The sequence below is a fragment of the Oenanthe melanoleuca genome, chromosome 10, assembly GCF_029582105.1.
Source record: "Oenanthe melanoleuca isolate GR-GAL-2019-014 chromosome 10, OMel1.0, whole genome shotgun sequence".
Lineage (NCBI taxonomy): Eukaryota > Metazoa > Chordata > Aves > Passeriformes > Muscicapidae > Oenanthe > Oenanthe melanoleuca.
Window position 1 is genome coordinate 15,456,261 of NC_079344.1, and position 19,943 is coordinate 15,476,203.

The 19,943-nt window shown below is 44.2% G+C and overlaps 2 protein-coding genes and 2 long non-coding RNA genes across 5 annotated transcripts in view; 1 reads left to right on the forward strand and 3 right to left on the reverse strand.

Moving 5' to 3' along the window:
* The first annotated feature begins 1,302 nt into the window (after positions 1–1,302).
* Positions 1,303–18,929, forward strand: SLC24A1 (solute carrier family 24 member 1). The gene is made up of 9 exons (XM_056499580.1): positions 1,303–2,441; positions 3,790–3,852; positions 4,343–4,451; positions 10,202–10,285; positions 11,921–12,018; positions 12,639–12,839; positions 13,190–13,279; positions 14,117–14,283; positions 14,908–18,929. Exons 1-9 carry the CDS (start codon positions 1,521–1,523, stop codon positions 15,155–15,157), a joined length of 1,983 nt encoding a protein of 660 aa, XP_056355555.1. The 5' UTR covers positions 1,303–1,520; the 3' UTR covers positions 15,158–18,929.
* On the reverse strand, positions 4,571–12,879 carry LOC130257249 (uncharacterized). Its single transcript, XR_008841295.1, has 3 exons — positions 12,780–12,879; positions 10,626–10,728; positions 4,571–4,839 (listed from the first exon to the last, which is right to left on the reverse strand). It is a non-coding gene; the product is annotated as an uncharacterized LOC130257249 (long non-coding RNA).
* Positions 13,002–14,961, reverse strand: LOC130257248 (uncharacterized). Its single transcript, XR_008841294.1, has 3 exons — positions 14,563–14,961; positions 14,192–14,305; positions 13,002–13,313 (listed from the first exon to the last, which is right to left on the reverse strand). It is a non-coding gene; the product is annotated as an uncharacterized LOC130257248 (long non-coding RNA).
* Positions 16,090–19,943, reverse strand: part of DENND4A (DENN domain containing 4A) — a 48,856-nt gene continuing 45,002 nt past the window's right edge. For both annotated transcript variants that reach the window (XM_056499579.1, XM_056499578.1), the window contains exon 32: positions 16,090–19,758. In XM_056499579.1, coding sequence (XP_056355554.1) covers positions 19,622–19,758 — 137 coding nt within the window. In that variant the 3' untranslated portion in view covers positions 16,090–19,621. The remainder of the gene's footprint in view (positions 19,759–19,943) is intronic.

The following is a 19,943-nucleotide window of genomic DNA, read 5'->3' on the forward strand; positions in this document are numbered from 1 at the left end:
AAGGCTGCAGAGCTCTTAGAATTGATCCTAGCTTTGGATGTCTTTTGTAAGCAGCTTGATTTGGAGAGGAGAAGTAAAACCAATGTTTAAATAGGAGTGTGTGCATAACTGTGTTCTCTCTGTGCCATCCTTTTAACTCTCCTGTCCTTGTTACAGGGAGTTATTTTCTCATAATATGCATTTGTTATACCTGTTGTGCAGTTCTACCACATGTATGTTTATTTTCTTTTTATGCATGAAAAGCAAAGCTTGTATCATCTATTTATCTAGGTACTCCCATGACCCTCTCCTACTGTTGCCTTAGTGATCCTCCCAACTATTTAAATTAACACTGCTTGTTTTGCAGGAAATTTAGGCTGATAACTTCCCTGGGTGTTATGCAAGAGGGTAAATGTGTGATAACTTGCATGAGGAGCTTATCTGAGAACAGTTTAGAAAACTATGATTCACATCTAAAAAATAATTCACAGCTAAAGACTAATGTAACATGCCCACTCTGGGGAAAAAAATAATCCATGAAGTGTCATTCTAAGGTGAAACATTCAAGCAGTGCTGAAGGGTAAATTCTGTCCAGCCCCCAGTCTCTGTCCCTGTGCTGCCACAGCTGCAGGCACTGTCACTCTGGCATTTACAATTTCCTCCCTTTCTAAATGCTCTTCACATAATTATGCAAGGTATGCTAATTACCCCCTAATAAAAGGTATGATTAGAATTCCACTTTGCCAGTTCTGATTTCTACAGAAACCCCTGGAAAGACGTAGTCATAGAAACAAAAGGCTGCTCAGCACCCCCAGTTTTACTAGAGCCACATCTTCCTCACCCTCTGCTCAAACTGAAAGAAAAAAGTCACTCTTGCTTGGATGGTTTCCTGGGGAGTGAAAGGCTGGAAAGCCATGGAATACCCTCACTGGGAACTCTAAACCAGTTTCCATTCTCCTGAGGTTATTTTGGTGAATAACTGGTTTAGGAGGGAGGTTTGAACAGCTTGGTCTTGTCCTCAGAGCATCAATTTTAGCAATTTAAAGTTGGTTCCTTGACAGAAGCCATATCCACTTCTCCTGAAGAACACTGACCCAATTGATAATATTACAGAATAACAACTGGACTCCAGTAAATACAGTCCTTAACAGCTCCTGGATATGGGCATTTGTTGAAATCAGAATTTAGCTTGGATCGGACTGCCTCAGTCAACTCTTCTTGAATAAGCCAAACCTTTGATTATTAATCAGCATAACCAACAGTCATATTAAAAAAATAGATTGAAACCTGGATCTAGATCTCTCTTTACTCACTTAAGTCCATTTCTTTTTATTGAAAAATAGACAAGCAGTCAGTGAAGCATTGCTGCCCAAATGGTGGAAAGTTGCAGTACTTTGTTTTTCACACCATATTTTCTTTTGCAGGATTCCCCATTTTGTGCTGTGCAGTTCCACTCCTGATGTTCCAGATCAGCAAACTGCTGACCAAGTGAGGTCTTCAGTGGCTTCTGGACACTGCCCTGAGTTTTGAACCTTTAGGAAATGCATTTACCACGGAGGAGGCGGCTACGGAGGAACCGAATCGTCTTCTTGCTTTCCATAGTGTTGGTCCTCTCTTTCTACCAGCTCCAGTTCAGCCCCTCTGCCCTTCCAGCATCACACAGAGCCCCCCAACCCATGGACCCTGTCATAGTGACTTCCAGGGACCTCCCCAGCAACAAGACTGCTGTAAGAGGCAATGCCACAGCACCCAAAATACGGCACTGTATCTATGTGGATCCTGAGCCAACTGTGCCCGTCCCTACATCAGTGGGTACAACACCACAGCAAGAAAATGCCAGTGAAAGCTCCCCAGATAAAAAACCACCCTATGAGTCCAAAGGAGAATACCCCCAGGACCTGTTCAGTGTGGAAGAACGCAGGCAAGGGTGGGTTGTACTTCACATCTTTGGCATGATGTATGTATTTGTGGCCTTGGCCATAGTGTGTGACGAGTATTTTGTCCCTGCTTTGGGAGTGATCACTGAGAAGTTGCAGATCTCTGAAGATGTGGCTGGAGCCACCTTCATGGCAGCAGGTGGATCAGCACCAGAACTCTTCACGTCCCTCATAGGTGTCTTCATCTCACACAGCAATGTCGGCATCGGTACCATTGTGGGCTCAGCAGTGTTTAATATCCTCTTTGTCATTGGCACCTGTGCCCTCTTCTCAAGGCAGATACTCCACCTGACATGGTGGCCCTTATTTAGAGACATCTCATTCTACATTGTAGACTTACTGATGCTCATCCTGTTTTTCCTAGACAGTGTCATTGATTGGTGGGAAAGCCTCCTTTTACTGACTGCCTATGCCACATACGTGTTCACCATGAAACAGAACGTATTCCTAGAGCAATGGGTGAAGCAGGAGCTGAAAAAGAAGCTAAATGCTGTGCAGGCAGCATCACCAGAGCACATGCAGAAGGTTGGTGTTCTTAGTGTTCAGAGGGCAAGTTGGAAATAACTTTCTAGTGCAAACCACAAAAAAAAAAACCTTAATCTCCTTCACAAAACACATATTCGAACCTCAGAATATGGGTAGTGGTCAATAATTATGGTTTTAGAATGAGGGAAATGCAAACTAAAGAGTTTCTAAGAAATTAGAGAACATCACTAAAAGGGGGTTCTACCTGTGCAATTACTGAATGTCTCAGCTGCTTTCAAAGATGTGTGTGGTATTTTGCTTATTTGGTTGTTGTAAAGAAGTTCCAAAAAGAGCACTTGCAGAAGCACATTCTTGGTCTGGAAATAAGATCAGACAATTATGGTAAACAGGGAGTAAGGCTTCTGTCCCAGCTTTTTGCAGCTGAGAGATGTTGGAGGAAATTCTCTTTTCCCTCTTTGAAGCCAGATGTGTTGCTGGGATGCTGATGGTATCACTCATTACCTGATCAGCAGCACAGAAAGGCATCTAGCAGCTTTAGCAACCATTCCTGCTCTCCTGGGCAGCATTTGACATCCAGATTGAAGTGCACAAACCCAATTCCATGCCAGCAGATTTCAAACTGTCCCCTGGCACTGCATGCTCTGCTAGTCAGATGTGTCTGGCCCTCAAGCATGCTTTGCATTCCCATCCTTGTACTCCACATCATTTAAGGAAAGGAAGGAAGCAGATAAAGGAGAGTGAGGATAGTTGAAGTGGTGCAGAATTGAGAAACTGCTTTTCTTTCCTACTCCTGGTTTGTTGTTCAGCCAGTGCTCACAGCTGGGAGTCCTGAAAGCTCCTGGGTTACATTCCAGTGGGATACACATGCAAGAAACTGCAGTGACACACACACATCACTGTGGACATCACCAAGCATCACAAATTGAAACCAGCCCTGCACTTGAAGTTTCCAGAGAGCTCTCACTAATGTTTATTAGCATGACAGAGAGCTGCTGAACCTATCCCTTGGGAAAAAATAATCACAGAAATTATAAATGATGGAAAGTAATGCTAATCACTGTAAAAAAATCCCCTTTGCACCTTCACTCTGCTGGAAAATGAGTAAGGATACAGATGTTTGGGGATGATGTCTGGCTCTGTCTGTAGCTACAGGAATCAGTTGTGAGTCTGCCCCCAGGTGCCTGCATCCTCACTGGGGGGCCAGAGGTAGAATCCTGTTTTTCTCAGAAACCAATGGCTTTAAGGAGGCTCATGGCTTTGGCTCTTTCAGTAGCATCCATGGACATTTGTGCCACTGTGCCACTTCCCCACAGGCAGCAGCCTGAAGGATCTTTAGATCCTGAAGCAGCAGAGGTGATTGGTCATTTCTGTTCTTTGTTGCTTGCAGACAAGCACCAGAGCAGTTGTAGATGATGGAACAATGAAGCCACCAGAAGTGAAGAAGCTGCAGGTAGGTCTAAGCAACTTTACAGGGATCTAAAGTCATAGTATTTTGAATCTCTCCCCATGTCAGATCATAAATAAAAGTGTCAACTCCCATGTCAGGAAACCTGGACCAAAAACTGTATCATATCAGGCACAATGGCCACAGTTTGCTCAAGAGGACACCTGGCTGAATCCTGTCCTTAAAGGAATTTTTATAAAATCTGAGAGACAGCTCAGGCTTCCCAGGTGGATTTAACTAGAAGAATGCTGCTCATTCTCTGCTATAAAACAGGCATATAGAAATTCAGAAACTGACTCTTCTTACCAGGTTTCATGGCCAAATTCCTTTCTGGACTCTCATAGCAGAGGCTGGCAGGGTCTGTCCTTTCCCATAGCAAACACTGAACAGCTGATTCCTCTGCTGCTATTGAATTGCTGCCCCATGGCCTGGAGAGGCCTTGTCTGATGTAGAGGACAAGGAAGCTGGAACTGACTGGCTTTGTGCCTTCCCACAGCCTGGGCCAGTCCTGCAGCGGGGCAGCAGCTCGGCCTCCCTGCACAACTCTCAGATGCGTGGCACCATCGTCCAGCTCATGATCCACACCCTGGACCCCCTGGCAGAAGGTGAGTGGATGCTCCACACCAGAGGGCCTTGGGTTCACAGCCCTGAGTGGTTTCACTGGGAATACTATCAGTATTTTGGGGTCAGCAACTCACCCTTGGGGTGCAGCTGAGTACCACAGATGGAGCTCTGTGGCAGTGGGATGTACCCCTTCTGATCACATGGCTGACAAGGACAAACAGCTCATATTTTGGTCCTGCCATATCTACTTTTCCTGTGCCAAACTGGTTGCTGCTGTGGTGGCAGCTGCTGCTGCTGGGGTTCCCTGAAAGTGGTGACATTCCCCATCTCTGCTGTATTCCTGACTGCAGGGGCAGCAAACGTGAGTTACAGGCTTCCTCCATTTCATGGCACATCACATCTTTTCTTATCTCAGACCTCATTTCAGCCCTGAAACAGCAGCACAAAAAGAAGAATTCTCTTTTTGACATTGGTTAAAATCACAGCTGAGATTCTAATCATGATGGTGAGGCCAATTTTACGTGATTCAGGCTGACACCTCTAAAAGCCCCCTGTCATCATCACTGCCATGGCAGTGTGCCCACAGCCCTATGCATGCAATGGGCAGCTCCCCAGGGCCAGGAAGGACCAGCTCAGGCCCAAAACCTCTTTTAAGATGCCCAGGGTGCAGAGAAGCCTCATCTCCAGACAGACTAGTACACAACCTTTTAACATGTTGCTTTATATTAACTTTAATCTGATCACACTGTGAAGGTTTATTTTCAAAGAAATAGTGAAGCACATTAAAAACATTTTTAAGATTTTCTTTCCCAGTTTGGCACATGCCCCACCCTTCCACTGCCCTACTTGTTCTAAAGAGATTATCTGCTGCCCATTCAAAGAGAGATTGAAGCTAAGCAGATCAACACCTCTCGTGTCCCTCACAGAGGTTACAAAGAGGACTCTCCAGATCAGAATCCCAGCTGCACAAACTGATCCAGGGAACAAAGGAGGTTGCAGGAGGACAGCAAGGCAGATCAGTGTCTGCTTTGACAGATTCCAGTGAAGGTGCCCAGTGTGTTATGAACAGTAGTTTAACAAGTGCCAGACTCATCAGGGTTTGCTCCTTGCCCCCTGTGCCTCCAAAAGGTTATATCAACAGCACCAGGATAGACCCAAAACCTTCCAGGAGGATGTGCTATACCTTGAATATTAGGAAGTGCCAGAATTGAGGGGCTGCTGCCACTCAGAGGCCTCCCAGCACTTTCTCATCCTTCCCACGCCTCTAAATGTCTCTGTGCAGTATCTGCCCACCCCAGACCTCCACAAGCTTGGCTTTCTGGTCCAGGCTGGTGACCCTGATGAAACTCTGGGACCCCTCAGTAGGAGAGCTGTGGGGGGCTGAGGTTGGCAGCCCAGGCCAAGGAGAGCTCCAGCCAGTTCAGCCCAGAATAAACTGCTGGGAGCTTTCCATGCAGTTGCAAGTCACTGTCCTTGCTGAAGAATATGGAATAAACAGGGCTGGGGGACCAGTTTGGATATTCTCTCAGAGAGAACTCCCTTACTCATTACACAGAATCACAGACTCATTTAGGTTGAAAAAGACCTTTAAGATCATCAAGTCCAACTGTTTCCCCAGCACTGCCAAGGCTAGTACCCCTTCTACACATCCTTTAAATCCCTCCAGGGATGGTGACTACCTGTGCCAGGGCTTGAGAACCCTTTGGGTGCAGAATTCTTCCTGACATCCAACCTCAGCCTCTGCGGGCGGCCCGGCAGGACTGAGCTCCCGTGTGAGTGCGGCAGCCACTAGGTGGGAGTGTGACCGTGTGTATGTGGGTCTGACACCGCAGGGACCGTGCGGGGTGCGGCCATGGGCTGCCACAGCCTCGCCAGACGGGTTTTATATCCCAGACCCTTTACCTCACTAATGTCACCGAGTTAATGGCAAAACCTCTGCCCCGGGTATGTGCCTGCTCCGCTTAAGGCTGTGAGAAAAGAGACAGAGCCTTATAAAATATAACAATAAAATTGCTGATATTACAACAGCTCAGCAGTCAGAATCAAGGAGCCCATGTGCCAAATCCTGGGGGCGTTGTAGGAGGTACTCCACAATCTGATAGATTCCTACCTGAAGAAAAGGGAGTCTGGAGAAACGGAATTTGTGCATAAACTAAGAAACCTGAGTGCCATGAGGAGGTTGGCCAAAGAGATGGAATGACATCCCAAGGAAGGATCTGGAAAACGATTTGAGCCTGCCAAGGCATATGAGGACTTGTGTTTTGACATGTTAATAGTTCCTAGTCCTGTGTGCAGCCCTGTGGGACCCTGGGGACAGCTGTGCCTGCTTCCCATTGATCACCAACACCTCCCTTTGCTGTGTGTGCAGCACTCTCTGTACCATGCACATTTCTGTAATTAGGCTGCCACATAGAAGATGATCCCAAAGCAATTTATATTTCCTCAAGGGCCCTTGTTCCTTCTTGCCAAGGCCTGTAGCATCAGCACTTACAGGCTGTGGAAATGAACACTCGACAGAAGGAAAAGGTTGCCAAGAGTTGCTCAGCAGTTCCTCACTGGACCTGCTGCAATCAGGGTAGGGTTTCCTTCTTTCAGCTGCCCTCACTTTTTATTTGTGCAGCACAGAAGTGGTTTCAGGGCAGCAAGGTCCAAAACATAAAAAAAGCTGCCAGCACTGGGCCTCCAACCCTAAATTTCAGGGGCAGAGATCTTGGAAATATAGAAGTGTGAAACACAAAGCTGCAGCATTCCGTGTGTGAAACAAAATTTCTCTTTTGAAGAGTGGATTACATTCAGAATGTGGGTTTTTTTCTTTTTTAATTAGGAAGGTATCATTACTTAAGTCTTTGTCTCAGGGTGACTACGTGTTTACTTTAGAAATTCTGATATTTACATGGCATCCTGAATTATATTTTTCATAGAACCTTTTATTTTCAATGTGCCTTTTTAAAATTAGGAATTTCTAGCAAGTTTGTTCTTTTGTCCTTTCCCCCACTTCCTGTGAAAGTGGGTAGAAGAGCATGAGATCTTTTCCAGAGCATCCCATTAGACACCAGAGGGAACTGTTGGGGAATTAAAGGGAACAAGGATTTTGGAAATATTCAGGAACCATCTAATTTCTGAACCTCTAGCCTTACCACCAGACTCTTTAAACTCTAGTCACACAAGGAACAAGGCAGAAGCCTACATTTCTTTTTGAATTAAGCAAAAGACTCCAGCAGAGAGGTTGTCAGAGCTGTCTGCCCTCACTATGCCCCAGTTAACAAGGTAATGATTTTGGAAATTAGACCAGAGCAGTGAGCAGTGTTGCAGGCTGGAGAAGGCTGAAGGCAGCTACAGCTTCTCGCTTCATTAGCATTCCATCATTTGTTGTAAGAGAATCATGATACAGAGGGGCAAAAGGAATCACAAGACTTTTTTTATACTTCCACTTTTATACAGCAGAATCTCCAAATCCTTTAGGTTCATGCCAAATTACAAAGGAAAAAATCCTCCTTGCTGGTTGTTTTGTCAATCCTGTTAGACTGAATATTAGAGCCAAAGAGTGAATTAAATGTAAGAGCCAAATTCTAGGTAGAAGCCTGAAATCCATCTTGGATGCTGTCAATTCATAGACAAGAATTCTCCTGGAGAGCATCTCAGGGCCACTGGACATGTCCTGTGTGATGGGCTCTCAGCCCGGGGGACAGAGTTGCCAGCAGTGAATGCCCCAGAGGACTGAGGGACACTGCTCTGCACAGCTGATCCAGCACAGCACGGACTGAGCTCGTGGACATCCTTCCTCCCCGTGCTGACCTGCAGATCTGGCCAGCTTAGAGCCAGCTCTGCCTCCAGTCTCAGTCCTCCTGCAGCAATTGTGTGCCAGAGGAATTATCACCCTTTTAAACGAGGCTGAAGTGGGCAGTGGCCTGGGTCTAATCTGTTTATCCTGACTGAGATGCTCCCGGGCTCCACTGGTGCTCCCAGCCCCTGGCCTGGCTGAGGGCAGCGAGCCAGGAGCTTGAATTTCCATAATCTCAGGCTGAGCCTGACCGCCCTGACCCTGCTGACAGGAGCTTTTGCAGCAGCTTCAGGGAAAAGCCAAACAGAAGGATGCATTGCCCAGTGCTTAGAGGAGACTGGGAGCCAAAGCTCTACCCTGCACTGAAGGATGTGCTTGTGCACAAGCACAGGGGAAAGGAAGCCAACACTTCACATCTCCTCCAGTGAACTTATTGACAAGGAGCATGGAAGAGTCAGGCTCTTGAGTCCCAGCCATCTTCTCAAAGGAGAAAAAATTATCATTTAGATAGAAATTCTTACCTGCAAGGGTGGTGAGACCCTGGCACGGTTGCCCAGAGAAGCTGTGGCTGCCCCTGAATCCCTGGAAGTGTCCAAGGCCAGGTTGGACGGGGCTTGGAGCACCCTGGGATAGTGGAAGGTATCCCTGCTCATGGCAGGGGATGGGACTGGGTGGCCTTTAAGATCCCTTCCAGCCCAAATCATTCTGGTACTCCATGATCATTTCATCTCACTTCAGCCATTCCAGTGCTCAGTGGAAACCCCAGATGGTGAAAGATGTTTCTGTCAGACAATAGCAGGAATCTCACCAGAGCAGACTGAATGTCTGAGTTGGCCCCAGTTGTTGGGCATACAGCAGAATTTACTGATTTTCACAAGATTCAGCTCAGAACAATAGTTTTGCCCACATGGCTGGACCTGCTATTTCTATTATCTCAATGTCACTGTGATTAATAAAGTGGCAGGGCCCTGCCCTTGAGGCACATGACAACAGCACCTTCTGGGTGTGTAATCAACAACACAGCAGATTAAATCAGTGTGATAAAGCATTCAGAGGAAATTAATTTACAGCCCTGCACACAAGCCAAACACAGCAGTGCCAGATTCCATGTGGCTACTGCCCATGTGCAAACCCTCAGTGACCCTCAGTCATTGGGAGTGCAGCTCATCAGAGGACATAGATTAGAGCAAAGTGGGGCTTTTCTTTGAGCCCATTCTCATCACTTTCACTGAGAGTAAGATATTTGAGCAAAAAATAACTATAGAGACACACAGTTTCACAGTTCACTGTAAACCAGTAAAAAACCAGCTCAGCTGAGTAAAGCAGAGCTTGATTTACAGTTGAAGAGGTCCTGAGCAGTTCCAGAAAGAATGCACCAGACCTGTGCTGGTGAAGATCATCTCTCAGACAGCCTGGACCATGTTGAACCTGGATACTAGGAATTTAGATCAGCTCCAGCAGGAGATACTTCTGTATACTTAGAAAAATCAATCATTTTCCAGGGAACTGGAACATAAAAGGTGTTTATTTTCCATTCTCATCAGGTCCCCAAGCTGTAAGCAGCACCCTAAAGCCTCTTCAACAGCCACATGGCAGGAGGAAGGTGTCATTTTTAGTTTGCTCATAATCTAGCCTAGAAAAAAAAATCAATAGTCCATTTGGAACAAGATGATACTGCACCAAAACTCCCCCTCTGTTCTTTCTGCATTTTCTTCCTATGAGGTACAGATATCCTCTGTATTACTAACCTGGAAAGTATTTTTCATTCCTCTAGATTCTCCTTAAATAGTTCTGTGTCAAACTGCTGGTGTAATTGCTATAGCACTAAGCAGTTAAATACAGCAGCTCTGACCAACTAGCAGCAATCAAAACCTGGGGTCACAGCCAGAACAACCCCTGGGGCAGCACCTGCAAGAGGAAGGGGGCAAGAGCGTGTGTGTGTTGGGGGAGGCAGGTCCAGGGGGGCTCTGCAGTGACAGCCCTTGATGATCATGTCCTTCTCACCCACAGCAAAATTTAAAGACAGGGTTGATATCCTGAGCAAGATGGCCAAGGCCAAGGCTGAGACCCTGGAAGGACAAGGCTCCCAGCCAGGTGAGTGCAGGAAGAGCCAGCACTGCTTGCCTTGTGTACTGTAAGCTCTCACCTTTGCAGCATCCAAAGCCCAAGGGCTGGCAAAGAAACCCAGGGGTCTGTCACAAATTGTGTGCTGTACTGGGCACACATGGCTGCTGTAACAATGCAGCAGAAATCAATCGATGCACGTGGGCAGGAGCAGCCATCCCCAGAGGAGCTGTTAGTGAGGCAGGGCAGGGAGAGCTACAAGGATGGACTGGAAATGGCCATAGAACAGTGCAGGAGGGAAATCAGGGCATTGCAGACAGCACTTAGGTGCTGCTGGTCTTTGGTAGATCCTGCAAATGAAACAAAGTACCTTCGCACACTTGCAGAAGGGCACAGAAGGTTTCTCCAGAGGAAATCATCACACTGTCTGTATCAATTCCAAGGACCAATTCCAAGGGTGCACAGCATCCTTCCTTTAATTGAATCACAGAAGAATATAATGGTTTGGGTTGGAAGGAACCCTAGAGATCATGCCATTCCACCCCTTGCTGTGGGCAGAGACACCTTCCACTATGCCAAGCTGCTCCAAGCCCTTTCCAATCTGGCTTTGAACACTTCCAGGGATGGGGCAGCCACAGCTTCTCTGGCATCCTGTGCCAGGGCCTCACCACCCTCACGGGGAAGAATTTCGAATCTAACATTTAACCTAGATCTGCCCTCTGTCAGTTTAATATTCTTTTGGTTTTCTCTGTCACTCCTGACACAAAGGCTGCCTTGGAGCCAGAGCTGACCTGTGCTACAACAACAACAGACTTGTGCTGCCAGCAAGGCTGGAGATTTTGAACACCAAGAAACTTTTATGTGAAAGGTCCCAGCTCCAGAGAACACAGGCATTTGAGCACCTCCCAGAGCTGACCCCAAGCTTGAGAATAACACTGCTTAAAACCTGAGTAAATTCTTGGTGCGTGCTTTAAACACCACACTGACTTCACTCCCTCATCCCTGCTCTGTGTTATCCATATTTCTGCTCTGTTCCCACAGAGGTTTCCGTGTTCCTCTTGGCTCAGCAGGTTAATGCAGGAACAGCAGGACATTGCAGTTAGTTCCTTGTATGTGTCAGCACTTTCTCATTTGCTTTTGAATACCCACCAAGCGATCAGGGATTAAAGTCTGGCAGCACATCCCGGTCATTTCTCAGAAGCCTTGAGGAGTATCAAGTCCCTGGAAAATGCCTTGGTCTATGGAGGGAAGGGGGAGTTGGGGGGGAAAGCTGAGAAGCAAAGCTTGATATCCTTTCTGAGTTTTAAGGATGGTTTTAATACAATCTTAAGAATCCAGGAACAAACCAAGAAATGCTCATCAGCTGTAGATGAGGTAATTAGTATTTCCTTGTGCCCCTTACAGCAGTTCTGCATAGAAGGTCAGAGGAGCACCAAGGTCTCATTCTACTCCAAGTGAGCCAAATTCTGCCCAGATTTACCAAACACAATCACAGCAGTCAGGGAGACAACAAACCTAAGCAATCAGAGGGTATTTAACCTGAAATGCCACCATTGTGGTAGGGAACTCAGAGCTCCTGCTGATCATAGGGAAGGTGGTGTCCTGATACGGTGGCCACCCATCCAGGATGACTGACACCAGCATTCCTTCTTATTGCTTTTGCAGAAGAGGAAAAGAAAGCAAGCACAGTCAAGGTAACTCCTGCCAGTGAATCTGAGCCCAGCAAGGACACACAGGAGGCAGATGTGGCACAGGATGGACAGGTATCAAAATCAGGAGCACATGCACTAAGTGCCCACCCCGGCTGACCTTCATGTGTACTTTCCTTCTTCCCTCTCCAGTGCTATTGGGACAGGACCCAACCCATGTCACTGGCACCTATAAATAGCCTCTGGGTGTAGTGATTTAAGATGCTGGCTGAAATACTTTGGCTTACAAACATAGATTGGGTCCAAATTATGACACAAAGTGATACTGGATAGTATTGTCTCCTCAAATGACTCTCCTGAGACCAGAGGGTACTCCAGGGTAAGGGGAGATAACAGCACCTGCCTGTCCCGTGCTCAGCAGCAGACTGTTCTGTTTGGCCCTCCAGATCCTTTTTGGGTGATGTTATTTGGCAGTTCCAATGAAAAAAAGTTTTTCAAGGACATCATATTAGAACAAATTCGATTTGTGCCTAAAAGGTGGCTGTAGTTAATGGATGCCCCTGAGTTAACAATACCCAGGTGGTGTGTGCCTGGATCCTGTCCCACAAGAGCTGAGGCTGCCCTCAGCAGGTTACAAATGTGAGCTCTGCTCAGGTGAGGCCACAGTGAGTAGCTGCAGCTCCTTGTTAGTGTGGAAATATATTGACTTTTTGATTTTTTATCCTGAGGTGCAGCCCCCATCAAGCAGTGACACCTCAGATGACAGCAGCTCTGAGAGCCAGGAGGACAGTGACAGTGACAGCACAGAGGGTGATGAAAACGATGAGCCCTTATCTCTGCAATGGCCAGAATCAAGGACAAAACAAGCAATTTACCTTTTCCTCTTTCCCATTGTCTTTCCTCTCTGGAGCACTCTGCCTGATGTCAGAAACCCAGTAAGAATCTATCTTCCTTCTGCTACTGGAGTCACTAACTGAGCTATAGATTTCCTCTGGGCAAGAGTCCCTGGGTTCATTTTTCCATGTCTGGAGTCTTTGCATAGTTGAAGGGCTGTTACTGCTGCAGAGAGTGGAACAGAAGCCTCAATTGCAGTGTAATGTCATTCCAGAGACTTAATTTAATAAACCACAAATTCTAGCAACTACAGGTCAAGCAAACAGCAAACAGAGACCAGGGTCCAAGTTAAAGCAGTCAATTGCAGTGAAGTGTTTCAGCTGAATAGTTTTCGATGGGGACTATTAACTTCCCTGAAACTTTTTTTTCTTTTCAAACTTGATTTCAACAGGAGTCAAAAAAATTCTTTGTCATCACATTTTTTGGATCCATCCTCTGGATTGCTGCATTCTCTTATCTCATGGTGTGGTGGGCTCACCAGGTGAGAGGTTTTGTTCTTTCAGCAAATACCCATTCTAGAACAAGTAGATGGAGAGAGGGGACAGTGTTACTGTGGCATTCTATCTGATAAATTACAGTGCAGTCATCCATCACAACAGTAGAAACTTTGTTTTGTTAGAACCCAAAAGGGAATTTTTCATTTCCTTTTTCTGATTTGACAAAGATTCATTCATTTCTGAGAGCTTCTAAGGGAGTTTGTGCATCAGTGAAAGGAAAAGCACCATCAAGATTTATCTTAATTCTGACTTTTCACTGATTAATGTTTCTGTGCAGAACATAATTATCCATTACCTAATTAAAATTCTAGGAAAATATAGGTTCTGATTCTGGAAGCTGCTAAATGATCTTCACTCCCCCATCTTAATGTTCACCTGGTATTCTGGGAAATAACACTTCCATCTTGTAGGATCAGCCCCCTGTCTGTATTGAGTGATGTACTGCACATGCACAGAGATCTGATCATGCCACAAATCCAAGGACTGTCATCTCCAAAGGCCCTGAGATCTTGCACAGCTGATAATAAATTTGCAAAGACAGACAACATCCAGAAGAGGACTGAGGACAGGAAAACTGTGCTGTAGCTGACTTGACCTTGGCTCAGTGCTGGCATCACTGTGGTCAGATTTCCTACACTACAAATCCAGAATCAACAGACACAGTAAAATGGAACTTTTTCATCCTATAAAGCAGGAAAATGCTGCCACGTTTATGGGACTTGGAATATTTTAACTCAAATATGGCACAAACCCTAACACTGTACAGCACAATTACTCCATGTTCCATTGCTAACAGCCCTACCCAACGTTGTGTTGATTAGGTTGGTGAAACAATTGGGATATCAGAGGAGATTATGGGGTTAACCATACTGGCAGCAGGCACCTCCATCCCTGACCTCATCACCAGTGTCATTGTGGCCAGGAAGGGCTTGGGGGACATGGCTGTGTCCAGTTCTGTGGGCAGCAACATCTTCGACATCACTGTTGGGTGAGTACCAGGTCCATTTCTTCTGCAACACAAAATTACCTGCTCTGAAACCAAACGTACCTCGTTAATTTCATTTTAGATGTAGTTAAGTGAAAGGCAGCTGAGTACCCTTTTTCTTTTCAAGAAACTCAACCCAAACCCAGGCAGGAAGGACAAACTGTTATTACTCAGCCCACTATCTTCACCCAATTCGGAATCAACACAAAATGACCAATTTTTCAAGACAAAAATGCAAGAGACCTTTGGCTAATGTCCAGGCTATACAGGCAGGGACCTTACCTGGTCACTCAGAGACATTCAGCTCCTGGTGAAGGGCAGTCTCAAGTGCCTGAATCTCCCATCCTAAACCATAAGGACACTTCTTTATAATAGCACATGACGGCTCTTAATTCTTAGGTATTATTTTCAAACCATTTTACTATTTGATTGTATTATGATAGTGCAAGCATTATCCAAATGCAGTTTTGACAGGAACAACATCCAGTTTAGATTTATGCTGAGCTATATTGAATACAATTGTGCATTCTTTTCCCCCTGTAAAAGTTTGGAAAAATTGCTTAGTTATGATGCAGAAAATGAACAGCCTTAAAACATTTATTTCAATTACTTTTCCTTGCCTTGCAGGCTGCCAGTTCCCTGGTTCCTATTTTCTATCTTCAATGGCCTCAGCCCCGTGGCAGTCAGCAGCAATGGTTTGTTTTGTGCAATTGTTCTCCTTTTCCTCATGCTCCTGTTTGTGATTATCTCTATTGCTATCTGCAAATGGAAAATGAACAAACTACTGGGGCTCACCATGTTTGCTCTTTACTTTGTGTTTCTGATCATCAGTGTGATGTTAGAGGACAAGATAATATCCTGCCCAGTATCTGTGTGACACATGGACACTTAAAGATGTGTGTGAGGATCCAGCAACATCAAAAGGGGGTTGAGGTAGCAACTGTTCTACTAAAAAAAGCAACCAGAATTGTAATAAACTTACTGAAAATAAGGTATCTTTAACATGCTAAAAAAAAAATAAATCAATCTTAAGTGGTGTGCCAGCCTCTACTGTTTTTCTTTAGGATCAGAACAGACATTAAATACCACAGATTTAGGCACTTGTAGAAGAGCTGATACAATTTAGATATATCAAGTTTTCACTATGGCTGATCCCCTCAAGTTAAAGGAGCTGATTTTCACCACAGAATATTTACTCATTATAGGAAATTTTCAGGAACATGCTCTAAATTAGTGAGCTGCTCAAACTCCCTGAAATCAGTGAATTCTACTTCAGTGGGAAGAAAATCAGACTGATGTGGCTGGGCCTTTACAGAACTGCCCTGTTTAAAATCCCTGTGTGGACACACAGGCTGCAGCTCAGCAGAGAACTCCCCCAAACTGCACTGAGCTCCTTTCAGATCGGTACCTGATCTTGCAATGCAGTGCCTAAAATTCATGTAAAGTGCCCAAAATGTGATGTCACCTCGGTTTATCTCATTGCAACAAGACTAAAAGGCTCAGGGGTTAGAAGAGAACATTACCTCTAATCAAAACTAAAGCCAGAAATCAAATACAACAAGGAGTTGAATTCTGGGGGCTTGTTTTCATCCTGACACTAATCTCTGACAGTTACAGATTATTTAACCAGCACTAATTCTTCTTGTTAGCACTGACTTCTACACAGACAAGATCAAAAAATGCCACTGACATCACCAAACCTGAGAGGTTTATTATTAACACCTCATGGGAGCACACAATGTGGTTAAGAGTTGCAGACATTTCTGTCACTCTAATCAATCTAATGAAATGTTAATGAAAATAACCAGAAAGATTTTAAGATTTTTATTGACTCACTGTAAAACTTTTTTTTTGGATGAGACAGAAAAAAACCTTAACATTGTGAACACTGACTTTGCATATTTTAAAGGAACTACAAACCAAAGCAAACATCCAACATACTGGTTTTTGGTAAATAAAATTTAAACATTACATATTTACAAATCTACAACCATTCATTTAAAAAGTGCTGCTTGCAGACTAAGTACCATTTTTAAATCCCAATGAGATAATAGCCAGAATACCCCTCTCTATTATTACTATTTGCATCTCCCATTTGTTACACTAAGATTTTACATGCAGGAATTTTCTCTTTCTTGGGATACAAATCATTTTATTTGCCAATGGAAGTCAAATTCATCAGGCTGTAACTGTACCAACAGCAAACCTCCTCAAATGGGACACAGCAGTGTCAGAGAAACAGCACAATTTCTATTCACATTTCAGTATTTCATCTCCAATAATTATTCCAGTGGAACCATAAGTAAAGCAAAATATATATTGCACTGCAAATGTAAAACCTTTGTTTAAGGTTTTGGACATAAGCATTTTTTAGTACACAAAAGGAGAAAATTCAGTTTATACAAAATTTTAAATTGAAAATATGTCTCAAATATTTTATTTATTCATCTTTGTGGTATTGGAAAATATAGTCAAATTGCTTTTCTAATAAAGGACAGTGAGATTTGAAAACTGTTTCAAAACTGAATTGTATGATGCTTAAAAATTATCTCAGGATACATTTGGAACATTATGACTCAAATGAGGAAAATTTCCCACTTATAGTATGTTGCTATTCCAACTCTATTTTTATATATTTCTACAGTGGACTGACTTGCAACAGACTTATAAAACAATTCATTAAGTATAATGATTTCACTTGATGAGCTACTATATGATAGAGTAATTTAGAAGCACACCCAAATTAACATTGGCAACACTTCAGGAGAGCCACGCCGGGGATGCAGGAACAGAGGGATTGTGTGAAGGCTGCAGGGACAAACCTGTCCCAGTGCAGCATCCACTCCCTGACAGTGCTGGGGGATGTTGGAAAGAAGTAAAACTGGTTGGGTTTATAAGCCTGGAGGCAGCTGAAGTCCTTACAAGGAGGCTGGGACTAGGATGGAGGAAGGGCCACGTGCTGCCCCCACACCTGCGCCGTGTCCTGGGGACGGGGACCGGGCTCGGCTCTTCGGCCACCCCGCAGTGGGGGTGGGAAGCTGGGTCATAGCTCAGCCCCTCTAACACCCCATGGCAGCTCTGGAAAAAGCACTTGCTCTCTCTCCTTTCATGGCTTGGAGGTCCTGTAGAACCATGGCTGCCCCAGTGGCAAATGGGAAACAGAAGTGCAGGGAGCTGGGAACACGATCTTCCCCAGCTACGAGGTTAAGTACAGCAACTACTGGAGGCAAGATTTCCATGGGAATGCAGCATTCCTACTGTACAGAGCAGAACAGCCATGCACACTAAGGGGTACTTACAGGGACTGTGTTCAAAAATAGCCTGTTTATTTCACAATAGCTCAGAGGAATGAAGAGGGTATCTCTACCATGTACCTGGCTGAAAAAAGGAGCTCCATTTCATGCACAAGGTTACTGTACAAGCATGGCAGTACAAAAGAGCATCACAAATTGTTAAAATAAATTAAATGTGAAAGATGTTGTAAGTGTAGCATTGCTAGCTCCACCTCAGGTGGGGGGACACTTGCAAAAAGGTCAGCTACATAATTAGCAGCACATTAGAGAAGAGGCATTACCTGAAGGAAGCTGTATCCAAGACTACATCCTGCAATTATCAGCACATACCTGTAGCTCTACACGTTTTAAATCCTTTCTTCTTAGGGCAGCTTCTTCTTAGAACTTTACAGAGGTCTGGGAGGAGGTTACAGAGCTTCATAGCAGCATTACTTTTCATTTAAGCCTCTAAGGCTTGCTCTATTTCACTTAATAAAGTAAATGTAAGCTTTAAAGTTTATCACCTTTCTGCCTAACTGAATATTGCTGGTTTATTATACTTGCAAACTAAAGATGTTTTTAAAAACACCTACCTACTGGTAGGCAGACTGCAATATAAAATTCTAATGTAACAGTTGAATATTTGGAAGTATTATAACAGCAACAACTAAAAGAAATTAGAAGTGGAAATTCATTAAGATTACTTAAAGTAAAGCTATTTGTTAAAGCATTATTTAAATTTGTTTAGGGTGTTTTATACATTTCAATGTCTGTTTTCCCACCTCCATGCAAGACTTCTGATATTTTCCCTGTAGCCTACCTTCTGGTGAGGAGTTGCTATGTGACTGAGAGCACAGAACATTTTTTAAATGTCTGACACAAGAAAACATGAGGCAAAAGCCATGACTCCACCACAAGGACTGATATAGCAGTTTTCTTCAGAGAAAAAAAAATCGTTTTGCCTGTGAAATAGAGACAGAACATTCCAAGTATGTTTAACTAAGCACAATATGCCCCAATAAGTTACATTCCCTATAATTCCCTGTAGCAAGTTTGCTGGATGCACTTGAGTTAGAAGCTTTGGATGGGCATGATGTGGTGTTGTACTGAGTGTTTGAAACACAACCACTGTGTGTTCATGGAGAACTCACTGCAGGCTGGCATTTGCTCCATGGCACATCTGGAATGACATCACACTAACAAATGCCAACAGCTGAGATGGGCTACTCCATAACAAAATCCATAGCACTCTTCAATGTGCTTTCCCTTTCCTAGGGAGTGGGGAGGGAAGGGAACACGAGAGGAAGAGGAGATTTCTACAGAAGTGTTTCACAGAGACATCAGTGAATTCATTAGAGTTTTGCAAAATTTACCATACCTTCCTTCTGATTGCTGTGGTAACATGTTTTCTAAGTGTGCATGAGAGAAATCCTGGATCTCCAGTACTGTCTAGGTGAAGGTTAACATTGTCTATTCTGCTTTAAAAACAAATCACTCTTCAAAAAGTAACTGGACAAGTTACTATAAATAGCAGTGTACTGCAAAAAAAATAAGCACTGTATTGCTTCTGCAGCAAGTCCATTTAAAATTCACTCCAGTAATTTAAAAAAATTAAAAAAATATCAACTTACTATAAACAATTTAAAATATGTATAATACAACTCTGTATGCTCTTCATAACATCATGAATATTCTATGTAAACAATAGATTCTGAAGAATTTCCTTCGCTCACATTAGTTTCAGTGCATTGTTTCTGTCCACCTGTTACTTAATTTATTTTTTAAGGGAGCTGTAATATGTCGTCCCAAGTCAGAGAAGAGATTTTGTTTAGAACCTGCCTCTCCACACACTGATTTGCAGAAAGGACAAGGGACAGGGAAATAACATTTGGCCCATTTTGCTCTCTGTCCATCTCCACAAGCGCAGCCAGGCCGAATTTCCCGAGGCCTCCTGCCACAGTCCATCGCACGCACATTCCTCAACACTGAAGACTGAGATGTTCCTTGTGACTGAAGTGGTTATTTTACACAGGGATACCTCATAGCTATCACCTCTTTACCAGGTGTATTTAAAGATATGGTTCTCCAAAAATCTTCCTGCATTCCATCACTCCAGTGCTGGGTGGTCTATCGCAGTTATGAGTGTTCTTCACTTGATTAGCGGTGAGACGATCATAGGCCATTTTGTACTCTCTGTCAAAAGCATCTGCAGCAAGGAAAAAACAACTTCAGATACCCAGCTCAAAAACACCACCCAAATGCTGCATTTATCAGCACAAAATATCTGTAAAGTCCTTTTTATTTGGCACTTACCACAGAGTGGCACACATCTAATCTACAGATTATTTTTTTTCTGGAAGCTGAACAACTAAGTTTGCATAAATTCATCAT